Source organism: Ranitomeya imitator, chromosome 1, assembly GCF_032444005.1.
Source record: "Ranitomeya imitator isolate aRanImi1 chromosome 1, aRanImi1.pri, whole genome shotgun sequence".
Classification (NCBI taxonomy): domain Eukaryota; kingdom Metazoa; phylum Chordata; class Amphibia; order Anura; family Dendrobatidae; genus Ranitomeya; species Ranitomeya imitator.
Window position 1 is genome coordinate 176,943,305 of NC_091282.1, and position 25,395 is coordinate 176,968,699.

The window sequence follows — 25,395 nt, forward strand, 5'->3', positions numbered from 1 at the left end:
AATGTATGCTGGAAGTCACAGAATGGAAGGATCAGCACCTGCAATACTAGCAGGATGCTTATAATGAAGAATTGCCGACTAAAATGCGTAGATGACAAGTTACATAGAAGGAAAATTGGTACAGTTTCTGCACAGATTAGTCTGCTAAGTGCAGCAAAACCAGTTTTACCTTGTTGTGGGCCAGGAGGACAGCAAGACCATTCTTTTATACAGTTTTATTTTGAAAAGATATGTATGGTTTAAATTTTTTAAATTGCATATTCCATTCAGTTACATTAGCGTTCCATGTGTCGTAGCATATGTTTATTTTCATTTCTTCACTCAGAAAAGTTTTTCACCTGGATTATTTCTCAACGACTGCATAACACATACTTTTATATACAGATATTGGCCAGTTGTCACACACAGTCTAAAGCGATATTCACAGACCCGGGTACTGTCTGCTTACGTTTTTTTTTTTCAGACAGCACACAGACCCATAGAGTATTTAAGATCCACACACATATTAATGTTAAAGGGACTCTGTCACCCCCTCCAGCCGTTAGAAACTAAAAAAGCCACCTTGTGCAGCAGTAATGCTGCATTCTGACAAGGTGGCTCTTTTAGTTATTGGTGCAGTTAAAGCCAAAATAAAGTGTTTTATAATTTTGCCAAAATACCTGTCTTTAGTCCCGGAGGCAGGTTTTAACACCCCTGCTGCAAACGCCACACTTCAGTCACTCAAATCTTCTTCGGCGCCGGGCGCCGCCCCCTCCGCGCTGTTTTCCAATCAAATCTGGCACCTGCGCTGTTTAGTACTGGCTGGGGCAGGCGCAGTGAGCTCTGGCCGTCTGACCTCACAAGCAGTCTTGCAGACTGCGCCTGTGCGGCCGCCCTGCCTGTAAATCCCAGCCACGCACTGTGCATAATGCATAACACACTGCGGGGCTGGGATTCACAGGCAGGGCGGCCGCACAGGCGCAGTCTGCAAGACTGCATCTGAGATCAGGCGGCCAGAGCTCACTGCGCCTGCCCCAGCCAGGGGCTGGATTTGATTGGAAAACAGCGCGGAGGGGGCGGCGCCCGGCGCCGAAGAAGATTTGAGTGACTGAAGTGTTGCGTTTGCAGCAGGGGGGTTAAGACCTGCCTCCGGGACTAAAGAGAGGTATTTTGGCGAAATTATAAAACACTTTATTTTGGCTTTAACTGCACCAATAACTAAAAGAGCCACCTTGTCAGAATGCAGCATTACTGCTGCATAAGGTGGCTCTTTTAGTTTCTAACGGCTGGAGGGGGTGACAGAGTCGCTTTAAAACTGGATCCATATTTCCAGACCATGAGACTCAGAGCATGCTGTATTCTCATCTGTTTTGCAGATGACCGTGTATTCTCTCATCTCAGAGAACCGGACCGGGCTGATTATGCAAAGTTTGATCACAGTGTGAGCATAGTGTGATCCGATTCTCTCGGATGAGGAAAAAATTCTCCCATTTTCTCTTTTCTGTCGGTGAGCGGGAATCGGACTGCATTCACGCATCATCCAAGTGCAGTCCGGCGGTTTCGATGGACTCATTGACTTGCATGGCTGAGTGCGATTTGAATATCAAATAAAACTCTGACATGCTGGGATTTTTTTCCCCAGTACTGGCTCCGTCTGAGGAAAAAAATCAGACATGTGCATAACCCCACAGAATATCATGGGAACACTACTCCATCAAAATGAAGGATAGCAATCATCCGAATATTACGGTCATCTTCAAGAGCCCCTAGTCTAAGCTATCAACAATGATCTTGCACTAAATGGCAGGTATTTAAAAACATTAAAAAACAAAGAGAAAAAAAAGAAAAAGAAAAATTGTTGGAGTATTTATATGACAATTATGCAAATTTCAAATTCAAATAAACAACATGACCAAAGATTTATGAGTGATTTAGACAGGAAGACAGTATCAATATATCACGGAGCAAACTATCCATTAAACATACGTAATCTTACCTGATCACATCTCATCAAGCCAAGATATCGTATAGATTTGCTGCTCTGTGCAATCAATGTGGCTCCTTGGTCAGTAATCTCTTTACACCATCCCACGTCCACGGTTTCTATGGTAGTGCTGTATCGACCGATGGATATCAAAGCTGTAGGGAAAAAATAAACATAACAAATAAATTGATAAATGCACTAAGAAGCTTCAGTCATTACATGTAAGAAAAATTTATTTTTAAATTTCGGGGCTACAAATGCAGTTTTCACCAAATTTTATTTTTGCAATTTTTTCAAATTGTCTCTATTGTGTTCATCCTATGAGAGACAACCTAATGAATTGAGCCGAGTACAGACACTAACCATAGAACCAATTAGAATGTTTAGCTGTCCGTTACAGGTCTCTACACATTGTTTGAACATGTAACTGCTGCTTACAATTACAATGTTTAACTGCTGCAGACAATCATTAGCTGCAGTGGTCACATCACCTTCTATGCTAATGAAAAAGCATAGAGACAGTTTGTTTACCTCCTGTTTAGGAGGACATGTCACTGCTGCAGCCAATCACTAGCAATAGCAGGGAGAAATAAGTGACCCCTATAGAAACGGATTGGCTACATCAGTTCCATCCAGACTGGACAGGAGATAAAGGGGCAATTGGGTGTGGAAGGGGTTGGACAGTTTTGGAATTGGAACAGCAGTTGACAGGTAGAAAAAATATTACTTAAATTATTATTATACTATAGTCATGGAGTACACTTTTATTTTTTAGTGGCTGGACAGTCCCTTTAAGACAACATATACCGCATTATTGCCAACAGGACAATTAATCGGAAAGTAAGAATTTATTGAAAACAGTAAGAAAGCATTCAAGCTAAAGTTTTCTAAATAAAAACTGTTAACATGTAAAATTATGGTTGAAAATGTATTGAAAATAAAGGCTACGACATATGGTAATGGCTGATACGAGTTTTAGGTCAGATAGAAAACTCCGTTCTGTCCCTGATCTATTACTTTGTACAGGTGGAGGACGTTAAGATGGTGCGTAATGAAAGCAGCCTGGAGGACAGTAAGAAGTCAAAAAATTTAAAAATCCAGGTCTACTTAAGGCAAGACGGAATGAAATAACGGGCGTAACATTAATGTGGAGATGCCTTTTAAGCATTGGTTACACATTCAGAAGGATGACTATGACACACAACATGTTCCCATATTACTAGAAGAAGTAGGGTTTACATGGATAAAGTATGACAAATTGATTACCTTGATTTGGACAGAATGAATAAGATTACGGCACAACCGAGTGTTGTTTTAAAAATTCCTGTCTGCCGGCTACGAGAAGCATGGAATTCACATGTATAAAATATAACCAGATGAACGATGAAAGTCCGCTAATAAAATTACCATGATTCACAAGCTAAACCAGCAGAGACAACAGCCATACAAGTACACAGAGGCCAGGCATCATAGTAATGAAGGAGATGATGACAGGCGCGCTTATGCTCCCTTATAATTTGATATAATCAGTATATATCAGAAGCATTAAACTATTTCACTTAGGAATATGATCATTAACCTTGTTCCATAATTGGCCACGTCAATTTCTGTAAACTCGTCTTTGTTACAATTTGCAAAGCATGTCATTGCTTAAAAAGATCTCATTAGCGACTGCGGCGTTTCGATATGGGGCCAGCACCAGCGCTACTCACGGAATATTAGATATCAGAGGTACTTAAGGTTGAAATAGCATTTATTAAATCACATTTTGTGACTGCTCATTACTAGTGAAAAATGCCCTTGAAATATGGCACACTTGGTTGCTTTCACGGGATGACATTTCTGAAGCTTCTATGCAAAATCGCTTCAAAGAATACTTTCAGAATGACACGCTTTAACCCTTCCCGTGCTGCAATTTCTGCAGACCATGCACCACTTTGTATTTTGTCTGGTCTTTACAGCCACAACAATAAGCTTGATTTTCCATCAATCTCTGCTCTGGATTCCTCATATAAAATCAAATCTGGCTGAAAAATGCCTCCACTGCAGGTTTATTTTACATTTTTAAGCAGTTCAGTAACCTCAGCAATCCATAAAAGCCTCGACAAAGTACTTTTTATATCAATCCTCGTCTAATACACACAAAATCCTCATACAGTATTTTATGGAAAATATTACATTATATTAACCCCTTCAAGACCCAGCCTATTTTGACCTTAAAGACCTTGCCGTTTTTTGCAATTCTGACCAGTGTCCCTTTATGAGGTAATAACTCAGGAACGCTTCAACGGATCCTAGCGGTTCTGAGATTGTTTTTTCGTGACATATTGGGCTTCATGTTAGTGGTAAATTTAGGTCAATAAATTCTGCGTTTATTTGTGATAAACACGGAAATTTGGCGAAAATTTTGAAAATTTCGCAATTTTCACATTTTGAATTTTTATTCTGTTAAACCAGAGAGATATGTGACACAAAATAGTTAATAAATAACATTTCCCACATGTTTACTTTACATCAGCACAATTTTGGAAACAAAATTTTTTTTTGTTAGGAAGTTATAAGGGTTAAAATTCGACCAGCGATTTGTCATTTTTACAACGAAATTTACAAAACCATTTTTTTTAGGGACCACCTCACATTTGAAGTCAGTTTGAGGGGTCTATATGGCTGAAAATACCCAAAAGTGACACCATTCTAAAAACTGCACCCCTCAAGGTACTCAAAACCACATTCAAGAAGTTTATTAACCCTTCAGGTGCTTCACAGCAGCAGAAGCAACATGGAAGGAAAAAATGAACATTTAACTTTTTAGTCACAAAAATTATCTTTTAGCAACAATTTTTTTATTTTCCCAATGGTAAAAGGAGAAACTGAACCATGAAAGTTGTTGTCCAATTTGTCCTGAGTACGCTGATACCTCATATGTGGGGGTAAACCACTGTTTTGGCGCATGGCAGGGCTTGGAAGGGAAGGAGCGCCATTTGACTTTTTGAATCAAAAATTGGCTCCACTCTTTAGCGGACACCATGTCACGTTTGGAGAGCCCCCGTGTGCCTAAAAATTGGAGCTCCCCCACAAGTGACCCCATTTTGGAAACTAGACGCCCCAAGGAACTTATCTAGATGCATAGTGAGCACTTTGAACCCCCAGGTGCTTCACAAATTGATCCGTAAAAATGAAAAAGTACTTTTTTTTCACAAAAAAATTCTTTTAGCCTCAATTTTTTCATTTTCACGTGGGCAACAGGATAAAATGGATCCTAAAATGAGTTGGGCAATTTCTCCTGAGTACACCAATACCTCACATGTGGAGGTAAACCACTGTTTGGGCACATGGTAAGGCTCGGAAGGGAAGGAGCGCCATTTGACTTTTTGAATGAAAAATTATTTCCATCGTTAGCGGACACCATGTCGCGTTTGGATAGCTCCTGTGTGCCTAAACATTGGCGCTCCCCCACAAGTGACCCCATTTTGGAAACTAGACCCCCCAAGGAACTAATTTAGATGCCTAGTGAGCACTTTAAACCCTCAGGTGCTTCACAAATTGATCTGTAAAAATGAAAAAGTAATTTTTTTTCACAAAAAAATTCTTTTCGCCTCAATTTTTTCATTTTCACATGGGCAGTAGGATAAAATGGATCATAAAATTTGTTGGGCAATTTCTCCCGAGTACGCCGATACCTCATATGTGGGGGTAAACCACTGTTTGGGCACTCGGCAGGGCTCGGAAGAGAAGGCGCGCCATTTGACTTTTTGAATGGAAAATTAGCTCCAATTGTTAGCGGACACCATGTCGCGTTTGGAGAGCCCCTGTGTGCCTAAACATTGGAGCTCCCGCACAAGTGACCCCATTTTGGAAACTAGACCCCCCAAGGAACTTATCTAGATGCATATTGAGCACTTTAAACCCCCAGGTGCTTCACAGAAGTTTATAACGCAGAGCCATGAAAATAAAAAATAATTTTTCTTTCCTCAAAAATGATTTTTTAGCCTGGAATTTCCTATTTTGCCAAGGATAATAGGAGAAATTGGACCCCAAATATTGTTGTCCAGTTTGTCCTGAGTACGCTGATACCCCATATGTGGGGGTAAACCACTGTTTGGGCGCACGGCAGGGCTCGGAAGGAATGGCACGCCATTTGGCTTTTTAAATGGAAAATTAGCTCCAATCATTAGCGGACACCATGTCACGTTTGGAGAGCCCCTGTGTGCCTAAACATTGGAGATCCCCCAGAAATGACACCATTTTAGAAACTAGACCCCCAAAGGAACTAATCTAGATGTGTGGTGAGGACTTTGAACCCCCAAGTGCTTCACAGAAGTTTATAACGCAGAGCCATGAAAATAAAATAAAAAATTATTTTCTCAAAAATGATCTTTTAGCCTGCAATTTTTTATTTTCCCAAGGGTAACAGGAGAAATTTGACCCCAAAAGTTGTTTTCCAGTTTCTCCTGAGTACGCTGATACCCCATATGTGGGGGTAAATCACTGTTTGGGCACATGCCGGGGCTCGGAAGTGAAGTAGTGACGTTTTGAAATGCAGACTTTGATGGAATGCTCTGTGGGCGTCACGTTGCGTTTGCAGAGCCCCTGATGTGGCTTAACAGTAGAAACCCCCCACAAGTGACCCCATTTTGGAAACTAGACCCCCAAAGGAACTTATCTAGATGTGTGGTGAGCACTTTGAACCCCCAAGTGCTTCATAGAAGTTTATAATGCAGAGCCGTGAAAATAATAAATACGTTTTCTTTCCTCAAAAATAATTATTTAGCCCAGAATTTTTTAATTTTCCCAAGGGTAACAGGAGAAATTTGACCCCAATATTTGTTGTCCAGTTTCTCCTGAGTACGGTGATACCCCATATGTGGGGGTAAACTACTGTTTGGGCACATGCCGGGGCTTGGAATTGAAGTAGTGACGTTTTGAAATGCAGACTTTGATGGAATGCTCTGCGGGCGTCACGTTGCGTTTGCAGAGCCCCTGATGTGCCTAAACAGTAGAAACCCCCCACAAGTGACCCCATTTTGGAAACTAGACCCTGAAAGGAACTTATCTAGATGTGTGATGAGCACTTTGAACCCCCAAGTGCTTCATAGAAGTTTATAATGCAGAGCCGTGAAAATAATAAATACGTTTTCTTTCCTCAAAAATAATTATTTAGCCCAGAATATTTTATTTTCCCAAGGGTTACAGGAGAAATTGGACCCCAAAAGTTGTTGTCCAGTTTCTCCTGAGTACGCTGATACCCCATATGTGGGGGTAAACCACTGTTTGGGCACACGTCGGGGCTCAGAAGGGAAGTAGTCACTTTTGAAATGCAGACTTTGATGGAATGGTCTGCGGGTGTCACGTTGCGTTTGCAGAGCCCCTGGTGTGCCTAAACAGTAGAAACCCCCCACAAGTGACCCCATTTTAGAAACTAGACCCCCCAAGGAACTTATCTAGATATGTGGTGAGCACTTTGAACCTCCAAGTGCTTCACAGACGTTTACAACGCAGAGCCGTGAAAATAAAAAATCATTTTTCTTTCCTCAAAAATTATGTTTTAGCAAGCATTTTTTTATTTTCACAAGGGTAACAGGAGAAATTGGACCCCAGTAATTGTTGCGCAGTTTGTCCTGAGTATGCTGGTACCCCATATGTGGGGGTAAACCACTGTTTGGGCACACGTCAGGGCTCGGAAGTGAGGGAGCACCATTTGACTTTTTGAATACGAGATTGGCTGGAATCAATGGTGGCGCCATGTTGCGTTTGGAGACCCCTGATGTGCCTAAACAGTGGTAACCCCTCAATTCTACCTCCAACACTAACCCCAACACACCCCTAACCCTAATCCCAACTGTAGCCATAACCCTAATCACAACCCTAACCCCAACACACCCCTAACCACAACACTAACCCCAACACACCCCTAACCCTAACCACAACCCTAATTCCAACCCTAACCCTAAGGCTATGTGCCCACGTTGCGGATTCGTGTGAGATATTTCCGCACCATTTTTGAAAAATCTGCGGGTAAAAGGCACTGCGTTTTACCTGCGGATTTTCCGCGGATTTCCAGTGTTTTTTGTGCGGATTTCACCTGCGGATTCCTATTGAGGAACAGGTGTAAAACGCTGCGGAATCCGCACAAAGAATTGACATGCTGCGGAAAATACAACGCAGCGTTCCCGCGCGGTATTTTCCGCACCATGGGCACAGCGGATTTGGTTTTTCATATGTTTACATGGTACTGTAAACCTGATGGAACACTGCTGCGAATCCGCAGCCAAATCCGCACCGTGTGCACATAGCCTAATTCTAAAGGTATGTGCACACGCTGCGGAAAACGCTGCGGATCCGCAGCAGTTTCCCATGAGTGTACAGTTCAATGTAAACCTACGGGAAACAAAAATCGCTGTACACATGCTGCGGAAAAACTGCACGGAAACGCAGCGGTTTACATTCCGCAGCATGTCACTTCTTTGTGCGGATTCCGCAGCGGTTTTACAACTGCTCCAATAGAAAATCGCAATTGTAAAACCGCAGTGAAATGCGCAGAAAAAAACGCGGTAAATCCGCCATAAATCCGCAGCGGTTTAGCACTGCGGATTTATCAAATCCGCAGCGGAAAAATCCGCAGAGGACCAGAATACGTGTGCACATTCCTAACCCTAACCCTACCCCTAACCCTAACCCTACCCCTAACCCTACCCCTACCCCTAACCCTAACCCTACCCCTAACCCTACCCCTAACCCTATTCTAACATTAGTGGGAAAAAAAAAATTTCTTTATTTTTTTATTGTCCCTACCTATGGGGGTGACAAAGGGGGGGGGTCATTTATTATTTTTTTTATTTTGATCACTGAGATAGATTATATCTCAGTGATCAAAATGCACTTTGGAACGAATCTGCCGGCCGGCAGATTCGGCGGGCGCACTGCGCATGCGCCCGCCATTTTGGAAGATGGCGGCGCCCGGGAGAAGACGGACGGGACCCCGGCTGGATCGGTAAGTATGATAGGGTGGGGGGGGACCACGGGGGGGGGGATCGGAGCACGGGGGGGGGAATCGGAGCGCGGGAGGGGTGGAACGGAGCGCGGGGGGCGTGGAACGGAGCACGGGGGGGCTGGAACGGAGCACGGGGGGGTGGAACGGAGCACGGGGGGGGGTGGATCGGAGTGCAGGGGGGGTGATTGGAGCACGGGGGGGTGATTGGAGCACGGGGCGAGCGGACACGAGCACGGGGGGGAGCGGAGCACAGGGCGGAGGGGAGCCGGAGCAGTGTACCGGCCAGATCGGGGGGGTGGGGGGGGCGATCGGAGGGGTGGGGTGGGGGCACACTAGTATTTCCAGCCATGGCCGATGATATTTCAGCATCGGCCATGGCTGGATTGTAATATTTCACCCGTTATAATGGGTGAAATATTACAAATCGCTCTGATTGGCAGTTTCACTTTCAACAGCCAATCAGAGCGATCGTAGCCACGAGGGGGTGAAGCCACCCCCCCTGGGCTAAACTACCACTCCCCCTGTCCCTGCAGATCGGGTGAAATGGGAGTTAACCCTTTCACCCGGCCTGCAGGGACGCGATCTTTCCATGACGCCGCATAGGCGTCATGGGTCGGAATGGCACCGACTTTCATGACGCCTACGTGGCGTCATGGGTCGGGAAGGGGTTAAAACCAGCTTAAGAGGGAGATGTCTCCTGTGTGATGAAGATATGTATGTTACAATCAATATTCAGTATATTCTTTTGTCCTCAACTCATATATATGTGCATACACAGTATATTATTATACAATATATATATATATATATATATATATACACACACACATATATATATATCTATATATCCATCTATCTATATATATATATATATATATAGAGAGAGAGAGAGAGAGAGTGTAAGAGAGTAAGGTGAGGGATTATATATATATATATATATATATATATATATACATACATATACTAGATTGTGGCCCGATTCTAACGCATCGAGTATTCTAGAATATGCATGTCCCCGTAGTATATGGACAATGATGATTCCAGAATTCGCGGCAGACTGTGCCCGTCGCTGATTGGTCGAGGCAACCTTTATGACATCATCGTCGCCATGGCAACCATTATGACATCTACGTCGATACTGTGCCCGTCGCTGAATCAGAAACGTGGGATTTCTACGTCCTTTATGACATCATCGTCGCTGTGCCCGTCGCTGATTGGTCAAGGCCTGGCGGCCTCGACCAATCAGAGACGCGGGATTTCTACGTCGATGCTGTGCCCGTCGCTGATAGGCCTCGACCAATCAGAGACGCGGGATTTCCTGGACAGACAGACAGACAGATGGAAAAACCCTTAGACAATTATATATATAGATACATACATACACACATACATATACATATATACAGTATACACAGTACAGACCAGAAGTCTGGACACCTTCTCATTTAAAGATTATTCTGTGTGAAACAACTGAAATTATATCTTATATTCTAGCTTCTTCAAAGTAGCCACCTTTTGCTTTGATGACTGCTTTGCACACTCTTAGCATTCTCTTGATGACCTTCAAGAGGTAGTCACCGGGAATGGTTTTCACTTCACAGGTGTGCCCTGTCAGGTTTAATAAGTGGGATTTCTTGCCTTATAAATGTGGTTGGGACCATCAGTTTTGTTGTGCAGAAGTCTGGTGGATACACAGCTGATAGTCCAAGTGAATAGACTGTTAGAATTTGTATTATGGCAAGAAACAAGCAGCTAAGTAAAGAAAAACAAGTGGTCATCATTACTTCAAGAAATGAAGGTCAGTCAGTCCGATAAATTGGGAAAAATTTGAAAGTGTCCCCAAGTGTAGTGGCAAAAACCATCAAGCGCTACAAAGAAACTGGCTCGCATGAGGACCGCCACAGGAAAGGAAGACCAAGAGTCACCTCTGCTTCCGAGGATAAGTTTATCCGAGTCACCAGCCTCAGAAATCGCAGGTTAACCACAGCTCAGATTAGAAAACAGGTCAATGCCACACAGAGTTCTAGCAGCAGACACATCTCTACAACAACTGGTAAGAGGAGACTTTGTGCAGCAGGCCTTCATGGTAAAATAGCTGCTAGGAAACCACTGCTAAGGACAGGCAACAAGCAGAAGAGACTTGTTTGGGCTAAAGAATATAAGGAATGACATTAGACCAGTGAAAATCTGTGCTTTGGTCTGATGAGTCCAAATTTGAGATCTTTGGTTCCAACCATCATGTCTTGAATGGATGGACTTTACATGCCTGGTTCCCACCGTGAAGCATGGAGCAAGAGGTGTGATGGTGTGGGGGTGCCTTGCTGGTGACACTGTTGGGGATTTATTCAAAATTGAAGGCATACTGAACCAGCATGGCTACCACAGCATCTTGCAGCGGCATGCTCTTCCATCCGGTTTGCGTTTAGTTGGACCATCATTTATTTTTCAACAGGACAATGACCCAAAAAACACCTCCAGGCTGTGTAAGGGCTATTTGACCAAGGAGGAGAGTGATAGGGTGCTACACCAGATGACCTGGCCTCCACAGTCACCAGACCTGAATCATCTCTGGGAACGCATAAGCATCTCTGGGAACGCCTTCAAGATTGTTGGGAGGCCATTCACGGTGACTACCTCTTGAAGCTCATCAAGAGAATGCCAAGAGTATGCAAAGCAGTCAACAAAGCAAAAGGTGGCAACTTTCAAGATCCTAGAATATAAGACATTATTTCAGTTGTTTCACACTTTTTTGCTGAGTATATAGTTCCACATGTGTTAATTAATAGTTTTCATGCCGTCAGTGTGAAAGTACAATTTTCATAGTCATGAAAATACAGAAAATTCTTTAAATGAGGTGTGTCCAAACTTTTGGGCTGCACTGTATATATATGGCGTATATATATGTATGGCGTATCTATATATATATATATATATATATATATATATATATATACATACATACACACACACACACACACACACACACAGTTGTGTCCAAAAGTATTAACACCACTGCAATTCTGTCAGATAATACTCATTTTCTTCCTGAAAATGATTGCAATCACAAATTATTTGGTATTATTATTTTAATTTAATTTGTCTTAAATGAAAAAACACAAAAGAGAATAAAGCAAAACATTGATCATTTCACAAAAAACTCCAAAAATGGGCCAGACAAAAGTATTGGCACCCTCAGCCTAATACTTAGTTGCACAACCTTTAGCCAAAATAACTGCGACCAACCGCTTCCAGTAACCATTAATGAGTTTCTTACAATGGTCTGCTGGAATTTTAGACCATTCTTCTTTGGCAAACTGCTCCAGGTCCCTGATATTTGAAGGGTGCCTTCTCCAAACTGCCATTTTTAGATCTCTCCACAGGTGTTCTATAGGATTCCGCTCTGGACTCATTGCTGGCCACCTTAGAAGTCTCCAGTGCTTTCTCTCAAACCATTTTCTAGTGCTTTTTGAAGTGTGTTTTGGGTCATTGTCCTGCTGGAAGACCCATGACCTCTGAGGGAGACATAGCTTTCTCACACTGGGCCCCACATTATGTTGCAAAATTTGTTGGTAGTCTTCAAACTTCATAATGCCATGCACACGGTCAAGCAGTCCAGTGCCAGAGGCAGCAAAGCAACCCCAAAACATCAGGGAACCTCCGCCATGTTTGACTGTAGGGACCGTGTCCTTTTCTTTGAATGCCTCTTTTTTTTCTCCTGTAAACTCTATGTTGATGCCTTTGCCCAAAAAACTCTACTTTTGTCTCATCTGACCAGAGAACATTCTTCCAAAACATTTTAGGCTTTTTCAGGTAAGTTTTGGCAAACTCCAGCCTGGCTTTTTTATGTTTCGGGGTAAGAAGTGGGGTCTTCCTGGGTCTCCTACCATACAGTCTCTTTTCATTCAGACGCTGACGGATAGTAAGGGTTGACACTGTTGTACCCTCGGACTGCAGGGCAGCTTGAACTTGTGTGGATGTTAGTCGAGGTTCTTTATCCAACATCCGAAAAATCTTGCGTTGAAATCTCTTGTCAATTTTTCTTTTCCGTCCACATCTAGTGAGGTTAGCCACAGAGCCATGGGCTTTAAACTTCTTGATGACACTGCGCACGGTAGACACAGGAACATTCAGGTCTTTGGAGATGGACTTGTAGCCTTGAGATTGCTCATGCTTCCTCACAATTTGGTTTCTCGAGTCCTCAGACAGTTCTTTGGTCTTCTTTCTTTTCTCCATGCTCAATGTGGTACACACAATGACACAGGACAGAGGTTGAGTCAACTTTAATCCATGTCAACTAGCTGCAAGTGTGATTTAGTTATTGCCAACACCTGTTAGGTGCACAGGTAAGTTACAGGTGCTGTTAATTACACAAATTAGAGAAGCATCACATGATTTTTCGAACAGTGCCAATACTTTTGTCTACCCCCTTTTTTATGTTTGGTGTGGAATTATAGCCAATTTGGCTTTAGGACAATTCTTTTTGTGTTTTTACATTTAGGACAAATTAAATGAAGATAATAATACCAAAGAATTTGTGTTTGCAATCCTTTTCAGGAAGAAACTGAGTATTATCTGACCGAATTGGAGGGGTATCAATATTTTTGGCCACAACTGCATATATATATGCATATATATATGTACACACACACAAATATGCATACATATATTTGCCCCACACACATTATTATGTTTCACACAAGGACTGGTCACTTATCTATAAAACAAGTAATAACAGTTAATACAAAAGGAAGCCCCTAGTCAGTGAAATGATAGCTAACAGAGTGGGTTGTACCATTTAAAAAGGAATCACCAGGATTTAACCCTATAACGTATCACCAGCGCTGAATCAGTCTCTTAATAATGTTTCCTATCATCTATTTTGCCAATTTGTCACAAAATGCTTAACATTGCTGCATGTCATATTTCACTCCTTCCCGATACGGGACATACTGGTACATCCTATGTTGGATGAGGGTGTACTTAGTAAGCTCAGGAGCTAAGCTCTCTTCCTGTTTGGCGAATGACGACTGGGTCATACGGCTAGCGCCTGCTCTAGCTGTGCTAATCACAGCTACTGCCAGTCTCTACCGTTCGACCACTTAAATGCCACTGTCAGACCAGAGTAGTGGCGTATAAGTTGTGCAATCTCTGTGACATGCTGAATCAGGCGCTCATCAGCTTCCTTGTGATGTGATCACGGGATGGTGATTGGTTAAATTCAGTCTAATGAATGCCCCCATCCTCACCATCTTTGTACTCTCAAGAAGCCTAGCTGTAGGACATAGTCATTTCTTCTCCACACTGCAATACTGGAGGATTACAGTACATGGAACAATTTCACTGCAAGTTTAATTCCCCTAAGTAGACTAAAAAATAATGAGAATAGAAAAAAAAAAGATAACTTTTTTAAATATATAAAGTATGAAGTTAATTCCTCTCCTGCTCCCAGATGAAAAATTCAAGAAAAAAACAATTTAAAAATTAACATGTATTCATTAGCACCATAACTATAAAATAATTGAAACATCAGAATTGTTATTTTTTGATCACAGCACTACGCCCAAAAATGAAATTTGCTCTGATCATTGTATTTCTGCTGCTTTTTTTTTTTTTTCAGCTTTCTTGAAGAACTTTTGGTGCAGATTTTCTGCTGATTTTTTTTTGAAGCAGAAACACTTGGATTTTACACTAATTAAAGCAAATGTACAGAAACATGGAAACCTACAGGTACGAAACAGACAAAATGCACAGATCAACTGTCTTAGGCCTCATTCACACGTCCAGGTTTAAACAGGTTTGTGAAAAATAGTACGTGTGTCATCTGTGTGTCCGTCTTTAGTGTTTTGAATAGGTGTGTGTGAGCAGCGTCCGGTCCGTGTGTTGTCAGCGTACGGTCCGTGAGTTGTCAGCGTACGGTCCGTGTGTTGTCAGCGTACGGTCCGTGTGTTCGTTGTTACCATCCGTGTGCCTTGAGTGTTTTCACTTTTACAATCAGTGTCGCCATTAGTGTTTTTACAGTATGGATAAAGAATGAAAGAAATGCTTCTCCTATACTTTGCAGTGTTAAACATGGACAGGACAGGTGTTGTTCACAGACCCATAGACTTGACTGGCCCTTGTCATCCGGACATGTCTCCGAATGTTTTTTTCACAGACACACGGCCCATTAAAAAAGACAGATATGTGAATAACATCAGAAATTATAATGGAAAAATCACATGCTGCATCAGTGAAAAAAACTGTCTACAACACGAACGTGTGAATGAGACCTTGAAGCGTTTGGGAACACGGCCTACGAGTGTTCTCTGCAGCTGATTTCACAGGCACATAACTAAGCTGTGATGCCGACATGTAAATTAACGTGATATTCAGCAATATCATCTAAATGAGTGCACAGATATTCAGCATAACAATGGTCCGCTGTACACTCAATAACAATTCATTTACTTCTAGATGCAGATTACTTATAATCTGTCGGCAGCGCGGGCCCTCCGTGGCAGCAATGTGCGGCCAGTCCACTTTCCTGCTGTTTCTTGGCCACTATGACTGTGCAAAAAACGAAAACTCAGACTTCACACAATACACCAGAGGTCCATCTCCACAAAATGGAAAGACAAATTCAGCTCTATGTCCGCGCGTGATAATTGGGAAGTAATGCAGTGTCAACAGGTCAACAGACATTCCACCTGACCAGACCCAGCACTCAGACGGGATTATGCTCATCTTTATTCAGTACAGTCATGCATTAGAAGTACGAAGTTAACAACTTTGTAGGCCGCCCTGAAGAAGCTTTTAGTGGCTGAATCATCGGATTAATGTACTTCATTCACTTTACCTTTTGCCTTAAGTAACTATTTTCAGACATACGGTCACAGGAGAGATCCTCAGAAGAATCTTGAAAATTGATTTTTTTTTCTTTCCCATGTAAAAGCACATTTTACTGATAATTAATACATCTACATGTAGCTGGAAGTTTATTCTTCAGAGCCATGGAAACAGAGATGTGAGAAATATGAGGCGCTCATCATGGGGGACGTATTTCACCACCAGGTTGTGCTGTGCCAGTGTCTCCAGCTGCCGCACAATATAGTCATATTTAATACTGGCATTTCTTACTGCAGGGGAAGGCAACATGTGGGCATACAGCTGCCGCCGTACTTTTCACACGAGCTCGGGAGCATTCAGTTTTTATTCCTTTTTTCAAATTTACAAAACACAATTTATTATTAGCCGCCTGCAAATGTTCAGTTTGTGCTTTCTTCGCAAGTGTATTATGTGAGGACGACGGAAACGGAATAAAAGTCCGACTATCACTGCACATTTACAATCTGATGATCCTTTACAATGACACTTTCTAGTAGAGCATCAATATTAAAGGGATTGTTCACCCCCCGGTGAAATCTTTAGTAAGTGTTGCAGCATGTGGAAAATTAAGGCTAGGGTCGTGTCACCGTATCTGAGAGAATCCAGCAGATTCTCTCAGATGAAGAGATGATGGGGAAAAAAAATCTCCATCTTCTCCATTCGGTCAGTCTATGCATGGCCTAGTGCGATCGGAATATAGGATGCAAATCGAGCATTTTTCACTCAGTCTAAGGGAAAAAAATCTGACATGTTCATGGCCTCAGACTAAAATTAGTCCAAGAGCGCGATCGGATGTTTTGAGAGATCACACTTGCAGCAAAAATACAGTCGTTTGCACAGGCCTTCATAGCGTGTAATGTGCACACCATTAGGATTTGACTCTGCTTTTAGGTTCCAGCAGTCATCGCTTGACAGCAATTGTCTCATTTCAATACTCACAGTCTTGTAATCTAAAGTCTCAGCCACATCTCAAAACTTTCTATACTACTGTACTCAGCACATGACCGTAAGTTTGAAAATCGCACACTCTGAGTAAGGCTACTTTCACACATCAGGCTTTTTGTTTCAGGCACAATCCGGCAATTTAAAAAAAAAAAACGGATCAGTTTTTTTTTTTTTACGCCGGATCGGTTTTTTTCCCATAGAGTTGTATTGGCGCCGGATTGTGCCTGATGGCCACACGTTTCATTCGTTTTTTAGCCGGATCCGTACAAATAGTCTTTTCCGGCGGACTGACAAAACGTCCACTGCAACGTTTTTTTTGTCTGGCAGAAAAAAACGCACAGTGATGGAATCGGCCAAAAACAGATGAAATTTGAGGTGTTGCATGAGGTGTGAGGTCTCCCAGCTAAGAAGGCTTACACCACTCTGTTAACCACCAGGTATTCATTAAAACTTCAATTCCAAGCTGCAAATGATGGGCCAGAGCCTGGTGCCTCATGCATGGCCAATGACTGACTGCAAATTTCTACTATGGGTCACTTTTACTGGTGTCTGCCCCTAATTTTAGCTGTTTGGGAAGCTTTTTTTCACTCCTTAAGGTGTTGTCTATGCGTTTCTTTTTGCCTCCCATTGAATCTATTGGGGTTCGGGTACGTTCATTGCACCGTTCGGCGAACGGAGGTCCTTTCGGTGAATGCAAACTGAACCTTGAAAGGTTCACATCTCTACTCAGGAAAAAAACCAAACCAGAATCTCAATTTACAGACATGTTTTGGAGGTGATGCCCCTCTTTAGTGCACAGCATGAGATCTTATTTGACTGTATGAGACTCCTTACTGGGGTTAATGGGCAACATCTCTTCTCCTTATGGAGAGTGACATGCGCAATATTGCACGGTAAGAAGGCTTAAAGCAAAGCTCCTTTGGGAAATTAAATATGCAAATTGTCTCCTCAGAGACTCATTTCACAGACTAAAGGTACCTTCACACATAACGATATTGTTAACGATATCGTTGCTATTTGTGACGTAGCAACGATATCGTTAATGAAATCGTTCTGTGTGACAGCGACCAACGATCAGGCCCCTGCTGGGAGATCGTTGGTCGCTGAACAAAGTCCAGAACTTTATTTCGTTGCTGGACTCCCTGGAGACATCGCTGGATCGGCGTGTGTGACACCGATCCAGCGATGTCTTCACTGGTAACCAGGGTAAACATCGGGTAACTAAGCGCAGGGCCGCGCTTAGTAACCCGATGTTTACCCTGGTTACCATGCTAAAAGTAAAAAACAAACAAACACTAGATACTTACCTACAGCTGTCTGTCCTCCAGCGCTGTGCTCTGCACTCCTCCTGTACTGTCTGTGAGCCGGAAAGCAGAGCGGTGACGTCACCGCTCTGCTTTCTGGCTCACAGCCAGTACAGGAGGAGAGCAGAGAAGCAGAGCGCAGCGCTGGAGGACAGACAGCTGTAGGTAAGTATCTAGTGTTTTTTTTTTTTTTACTTTTAGCATGGTATCCAGGGTAAACATCGGGTTACTAAGCGCGGCCCTGCGCTTAGTTACCCGATGTTTACCCTGGTTACCGGCATCGTTGGTCGCTGGAGAGCTGTCTGTGTGACAGCTCTCCAGCGACCAAACAGCGACGCTGCAGCGATCCGGATCGTTGTCGGTATCGCTGCAGCGTCGCTTAATGTGAAGGGGCCTTTACAGTCACAGGTGGAGCTCCGCTACACGTGAGGCTGACAGAGGCAGATAATGGCTGAATGTCAAAGCAAACATCAGCTGGGAAAGATGTGGGCTCCTGAGACCATTTTAAAGTACGTAATGGCGGTAAGGGGTTAAAGGATGCAATTTAAAGACATGAGGGTCAGTGATTTACAATAGATTACAGAAAAATGTTCTTCCAAAAGGGAAAAAAAAAGTTTCAGAGAAACCTCAGAAAGCATATTATAATACCATCATGTGTTACATCAATGACAAACTATAACGCACTATAGCTGTAAATCTCAGCACTGCTACATTTATAGTTCTTTGCCAACACTCAACATTTGAAAGAAAGAGTCATACCTAAATAACATCCTATAATAATGTAAAATAATAAAAATAGGAACAAGAATAGTCAAACAGCAAAATCAATGGCAAATAGTTACACGGAATGATAGCAGCTATTACAGGAGATCAATGTAATTGGGAGCAGGTGACAATGCAGAATGGTTGGACACGTACAAGTACACACATATAACCATAGATGAGGATATATCAGTCTCCAAGGAAATGTAATCCATGTGAACCTACTGTGTCCTTGTTCATTGTCAGAGGTATAGACCATACACTTCGGTGTGGAGTAATTGTGATAGTTATTCATGGAGACATTCCTTTGTAACTCCCGCTGCTATTATCATGAAAAAAAATAACTTCAGATTTGTATCCATCTGTGAAATATTTATTCTCACTACTTCTATAGCGTCACCATATCTCGCAGCGCTGTGCAGATATCAGCACCATGCACACTCATCCTCTACTCAATGGGGGTCACAATCTACTTACCTAATTTAACACACACAAAGATTTATTTCATAATCCGTTATTTCACAATCCGTATTTTTGGAAACCTAGTGTGGAACAAAACCAAACTACCCAGAGTCCACACATAAAAGGGAAAATTTATACAGATATTGGCTTTAGTCGGATTTGAACCCAGGACATCGCTGCAAACAAATCTGTAGAGACCAACTGCACAAAAAAATACCATAGCTATGAATGTCATTCTTAAGATGGCGGCTTTGGCATTCTGACATCAGGAATTTTTCTCATAAATTAGGTCTGCGTTTCATAAGTGTCTTATCAGTTTTATCAGGCTTCAATCTGTGAGCTTGTTTTTTTTTGTTTGCTTTTTTAAGAGTTTGGTAGGAGGTTCAGCAGTTTTTCTCAGAAGGTTTCTCAAGCTATTCATAACAAACAGTCTGCGAAAAATGGAGAGAACTCAGTTGGCATCCGAGAAGGGTCCAATTTTTTCAAGGACCAATAGACTTGCATTACTGAGATTGATTCAGAAATTGGATTAAAATCGGACATACCTCATATAATGGGTATGTGTTCTATCAGTGAAAAAATCTGAGAACTTGTAAGCAAAAAAAATTGACATCTGAATGAGGTCTTACACTTTTCATTTATATAAATAACAGTCATAAATGAAGGACTTTCTTATGGAATGCTAGACCACCATAAAGCTGTCTTGCACAAGAACCTGAAGAACATTTAACTATGTGCTCCGTAGTTGCCAATGATGAACGCTTTTGTTCAAGTCACAATAGAGACATTACAGAGACAAAGTCCTGCTCCACGTTAAAGAGATACAGGCACACAAGATACAGTTACGGTACCTAGTTCCCCCATTACTGTATTATGGTGCAAGATGCAATAATAATGCCATATTGGCATTTGAATATTGCGCAAGAGTAAGAAAAAGAAAAACTGTACAATGCTATGTATAATATTGAAAAAATATTGACTTACAATATAGGACCATGGACTTCTATGACTGCTCAATTACTTGTCAGTGCAACTCAGATGTTGTACAGCACCACAAAATGGCAATGCGCAGGAGTACTACAGTAGTAAAGTACGGTACTCTATACTATGCATAAACCTAATATTTACTGTAGACCAAAGTCATAGCTAGGCTTTCCTTCAACTGGAGCAAAGGTACACTTCACTGACCTTGACTTGTATCTGAACATTGACTTGACCAAGGCAAAGTGGCTTTTTGGCACCCAGCACCCAGGACACTTGCCTCTGCCCCAAAATACACCTCTGATTTAGGTCAATAGATAGGATCATTTTTTTGAAAATAGGGATTTGGGAAAAGGATTTGACCTGGTTCATCCTATATCCCTAGCATGTTGGTTGAAAGGAAGACAGAAACCCATGAAGCAAATGATCGTTGCCCTAAATCAGTGAAAACATTATTTCCTTGTTCCAAATACAGAATATATTCTGGGGTAAACGGCTTATCTTGTAAACAATATGGTACCTATAACCTCCACTTTCATATATTTCTAATGTGCAGGAGTGCCCTTTTCTCTTTGTCCAAAATGGCCACTGCAGAGGCATAGGGAGCGCAGTAGAAAGTCTACATCATACCAGAGAACATAATTTGTAGCAACGGGGGTATATATCACAAACTACAAAAGATTTCCTCCTTAAATTTTATTGATACCCTCCTAGATTAGAACATCATGTACTGTGATCTAAAGCGAGTAAAAAATATATATAATATTAGAAATGTTAAGTCAAATTTATTATGGGGCAGTTGGTCAAGGGTTACTTGAAAGTTGAACAGAAGCCATATTGCAGATGTGAGAAGAGCCTAGGAGTGACAGATCATTTAGGTCATCACGTATAAGAATAATGTCGGTCACTTGTATTTTACATCCATTGCTAGGCAGTTAATCTTAAAGAGTTTTAATTCTACACATGTTTTGGAATCCCTAAGCCATATTGATTGCTATCCTAATTACAATGAAAGCTTAAATAAGCTTTAGCTTTAGCTAATGTTCCACTACTTTCCCAAAGAAAGAAAAAACACAAAAGTAAGCTAATGTCCTGTAACGTTTCATTGTGGAATGATAGAAGTAAACTATGAGTCAAAAGTATAGCTGATCAATCACCATCTACGAGGGCATCAAATGTAGCCCACATATATCCATGTATATATAAAAATACTACATATTTATATGCATTATATAATATGGGTAGAAACGGACTGACCGTTATGTTTTCTTAGCACATCTACAGAATATTTAAACAGCATTTTGCCTTCGATATTACATAGCGACTTCTAACTTGCTGTAGAATGTATTTTATTTTGAGTTGTCAATTTGTCATTGTACTACATGTACTTGAAGTGTCAATTTCCAACATGAAATAACCAAGATTTGTATTTTCACTAGGAAAAAAAACACTATGTGTCCTACTGGTGCATAAGTAACATATGGTTTACAAAATCAGTCTTAAAATAGTAAAAATGATTTCATCTAGAATATTAATCGCTCATCAGATGAAATATAGATTTTTCATTAGTAGAATGCCAGTGCGGCCATGTGCAACTAACAGTGTTTCTTCATCTCACAAATCCTAGTCTTAATGCATATACTGTACAGCAATATATGAAGGTTGGTTTCTAAAACCATATTGTTTTTTAATTCATTGGATGCAAATTGCTACACTTTTTCCTTAGCAGTTGACAGGGAAAATAAACTACAGATTAGGCTAAGTAGGCTGTAATACCAAGAAAGAGCCAAAATACACACAGGCCTGAGGCCATGCCAACGTCTCAGGTGGTCAAAGATGCATAAGCACAGAAAAAATTAAGTTCAAGGTTATAGACATGTTCTAATACACTCTAGAAGTCAATATATAAAAAAATCTATTCTATATGTTAGAAAACATTAGCATATTTAAAAGCGTTTTCTTCGATTTCCCATCGACAGCCTGTCCTTCAGAATCCAAGAAAGCAGTTCTGATCAGTGGAATCGACACAGCAATGATCCAGGACACAGTCATAAAGGTATTATTGGTGCTGCTGTTTCAGTATTTGTGCTCACATATCCTGTTGACCCATTTTTAAGCTAACTGTTCCAAAGTGTCATAGCTCCACCCATCATAGACTAATGGACAATTATAACGTTGGGGCAACAATGTAAAATTCTGAAAAAGCTTTTAAGGTAATCTGTCATCAGGATTTCACCACCCAAAGTATTAATATGTGCATTCAGCTCTCTCTAAGACAAGTCCAGCAATATTTTTACATGGCCAGTCATTACTGAGAAATTAGCGTTCGAATATGCAATGTAGCTGAAGATCTATTGTAGATCTGAACCCTCCATCACTACAGCATTATTCCCTGGGAATACTGTCTCGCCTCCTCCTGATTGACAGTCTTATATGCTGTGTGACTTCAAGCAAAGGAGCCATCAGCCAAAAAGGAGGGGACAGCACTCAGCGGGGAATAGAGCTGGAGTGACAGAGGCTTCAGATCTTCAGCAGCTCTTTAGCCTCATTTTCATATCAATACAAACCCTGATTTCTCAGTAACAGAGGAACAGAATGGACAAGTCCAATGCTGGACTTGTCTTTGAAAGAGCTACATGAACATATAAATAGCTTTTTAGGAGAGAGTGAAATCCAGTTGACACATTCCCTTTAATTAAACCAGTCTTTCTGTCTGGGCATAATTAATATAGGGGCTCTGCTGTAACCGTGAAAATTAACCTTTTTATGGCACTCAATGAAATCATTAGAATTCCTATAAAGCAACTCTTTGCAATAGCTCTGTACTCTGGCTATTAGCGTTCGGGGAATCAGAGCCGGGAAGACCCCTCCATCACATTTAAGTCATATGAAAAACATTTCTGTAAGTCAGAAAATTTCCTATATACCAAATACTTACCCATCGCTGGGCTTTCAATTTCAGTTTTTACTTATTAAAGAAGCACTCCCATCAAAGTTTTTATCCTCTTAATATATTGCAATCATATTATATAGCACTGTGAACTTACAATTGCTCATTTTGCCTTTCTACCCAGTTCATTATTCTCTTTTCTCAGAGCTATTTAGAAACAGGAATTTTCTTGTCCCTGCAGAAATCATACCCAGCTGCCATAGAAAATTGCAGTCACTCATGACATGTACAGAGAAAATTGACCACCTTTTTCCACACAGAGCTTAGAAGAATTCAGCTAGCTAATTTTTAATCACGTGATGTCATAGACCTAATGGAAAACCGAAGAATTAACTGGGTAGAAAGACAAAATGAGTAAATGTAAGTCCACAATTAATGTGTCTAAAATAACCCCTAAGCCCGTAAATCACTTTTTTAAATTCAGTAGGGGGTAAGTGGCAGAGACATGCTTGATTACTGAACAGTTCTTTCTACAGTCTGGCCTCATTGTATCGCTTTTCGATTAGTTTAATATCTGCACGTACATTGTTGGATTTTTCATTTATTCTTTTAAGATCATTCCTCCACAAAGCATTTACAGTGAACTCTAGGACTACAAAATCATAACGCAACCTATTTGTAGAAATGCAGTATAATTTATCACCAATTTAGAATACTAATCTTAAAGTTAGTACTTCAAAATATTAAATCATCTCTAAAGAAAGTACTTTTTTGAAAAAGAAAAAAAATCACCAGGAAGTACATTTAAAAGGAAACCTGTTAAGTGAAGGAAAAGGTATTAATCTGCAAATATGGAATTAATCAGCAGGCTTATAGCATTCTCAAGCCATGCGTCTGCTGAATTGAAAGTCTGGCTTTTAGGAGGAAATGAACTTTAATCTTCCCAGGAGCTTTGGGCGGTTCAGTCACAGAGGCGCGGCTTCAGCCACCACTCAGTACATAGAGGTGACTGAAACCACACCCAAAACTGACACAGCCGGCTCTACACAGTGCATCCATGCTAAGCTGGCTTTCAGTCAGTGCCAGGTGCATGATTACAGACGCTGCTCAATATGTAGTAAGCAGTGACTGAAGCACCGCTGTCCACGCCTCTGTGATTGAAAGCCAAGCTTTCAGTGCAGTGGAGGCAAGGCTTGAAAAATCTTTTAACCTGCAGATTAACCCCATATCTGCAGGGTAATAGCTTTTTTTTTTAACCTGACAGGTTCTCTTTAAGAGCGGAATTTTCATTTTCATTTTAATTACACTGTACAATTTTTGAAATTAAACATCACAGTATATCTTTAAAGGCATATGGCTGTGTAAGCTATCGGCAGCTAATGTGAGCAACTTTCCAAATGTTCATACTCTGCTACCTCATGCCCAATAGCAGATAACAGAATTGTTAACTTTTTTTTATTGAAAATTTTATCACCTATAGAGAAACTTGCCTGACCCTTAACCCTATAGAGAATCTATGGGGTATTGTCAAGAGGAAGATGAGAGACACCAGACCCAACAATGCAGACGAGATGAAGGCTGCAATCAAAGCAACCGGGGCTTCCATAACACCTCAGCAGTGCCACAGGATGATCGCCTCCATTCCACGCTGCATTGCAATTGATGCAAAAGAAGCCCTTACCAAGTATTGAGTGCATTTACTGAACATACATTTCAGTAGGCCAACATTTCTGATTTTTTTTTTCAGATAATCATTTTTCAAGCTGGTGTTCTAAAGTATTCTAATTTACTGAGATAATTACTTGGGTTTTCATTGGCTGTAAGGCAAAATCATCAAGATTAACAGAAATAAACACTTGAAATAGATCAGTCTGTTCATAATGACTCTACAACCCCTGGCAATAAGTATGGAATTACCGGCCTTGGAGGATGTTCATTCAGTTGTTTAATTTTGTAGAAAAAAAAGCAGATCACAATTTTTGCCAGGGGTTGTATATATGAGTTTCACTTTTTGTATCGAAGAACTATCAAACATCTGACGATAACATCCATAGGGTTCATGTAGTCAGAGAAACAGGCCTCACGTATACAGTGTATATGCCACTATAAGATTTCCATTTAACATATAATGTATGTCGGAAGATTTTATCACCATTTATACCAAATACAAGCCATAAAGTTGGTGTGAACAGAGCCTAAAAATGGGAATGAGATAAATACCTCAAGATTGTGA

General features: G+C 41.2%; 1 protein-coding gene across 1 annotated transcript in view; it reads right to left on the reverse strand.

The window, feature by feature from the left end:
* The window catches only part of FBXL17 (F-box and leucine rich repeat protein 17), a 996,531-nt gene that overhangs the window by 22,485 nt on the left and 948,651 nt on the right, over positions 1-25,395 (reverse strand). The window contains exon 8 of the mRNA XM_069752543.1: positions 1,976-2,118. Coding sequence (XP_069608644.1) covers positions 1,976-2,118 — 143 coding nt within the window. The remainder of the gene's footprint in view (positions 1-1,975; positions 2,119-25,395) is intronic.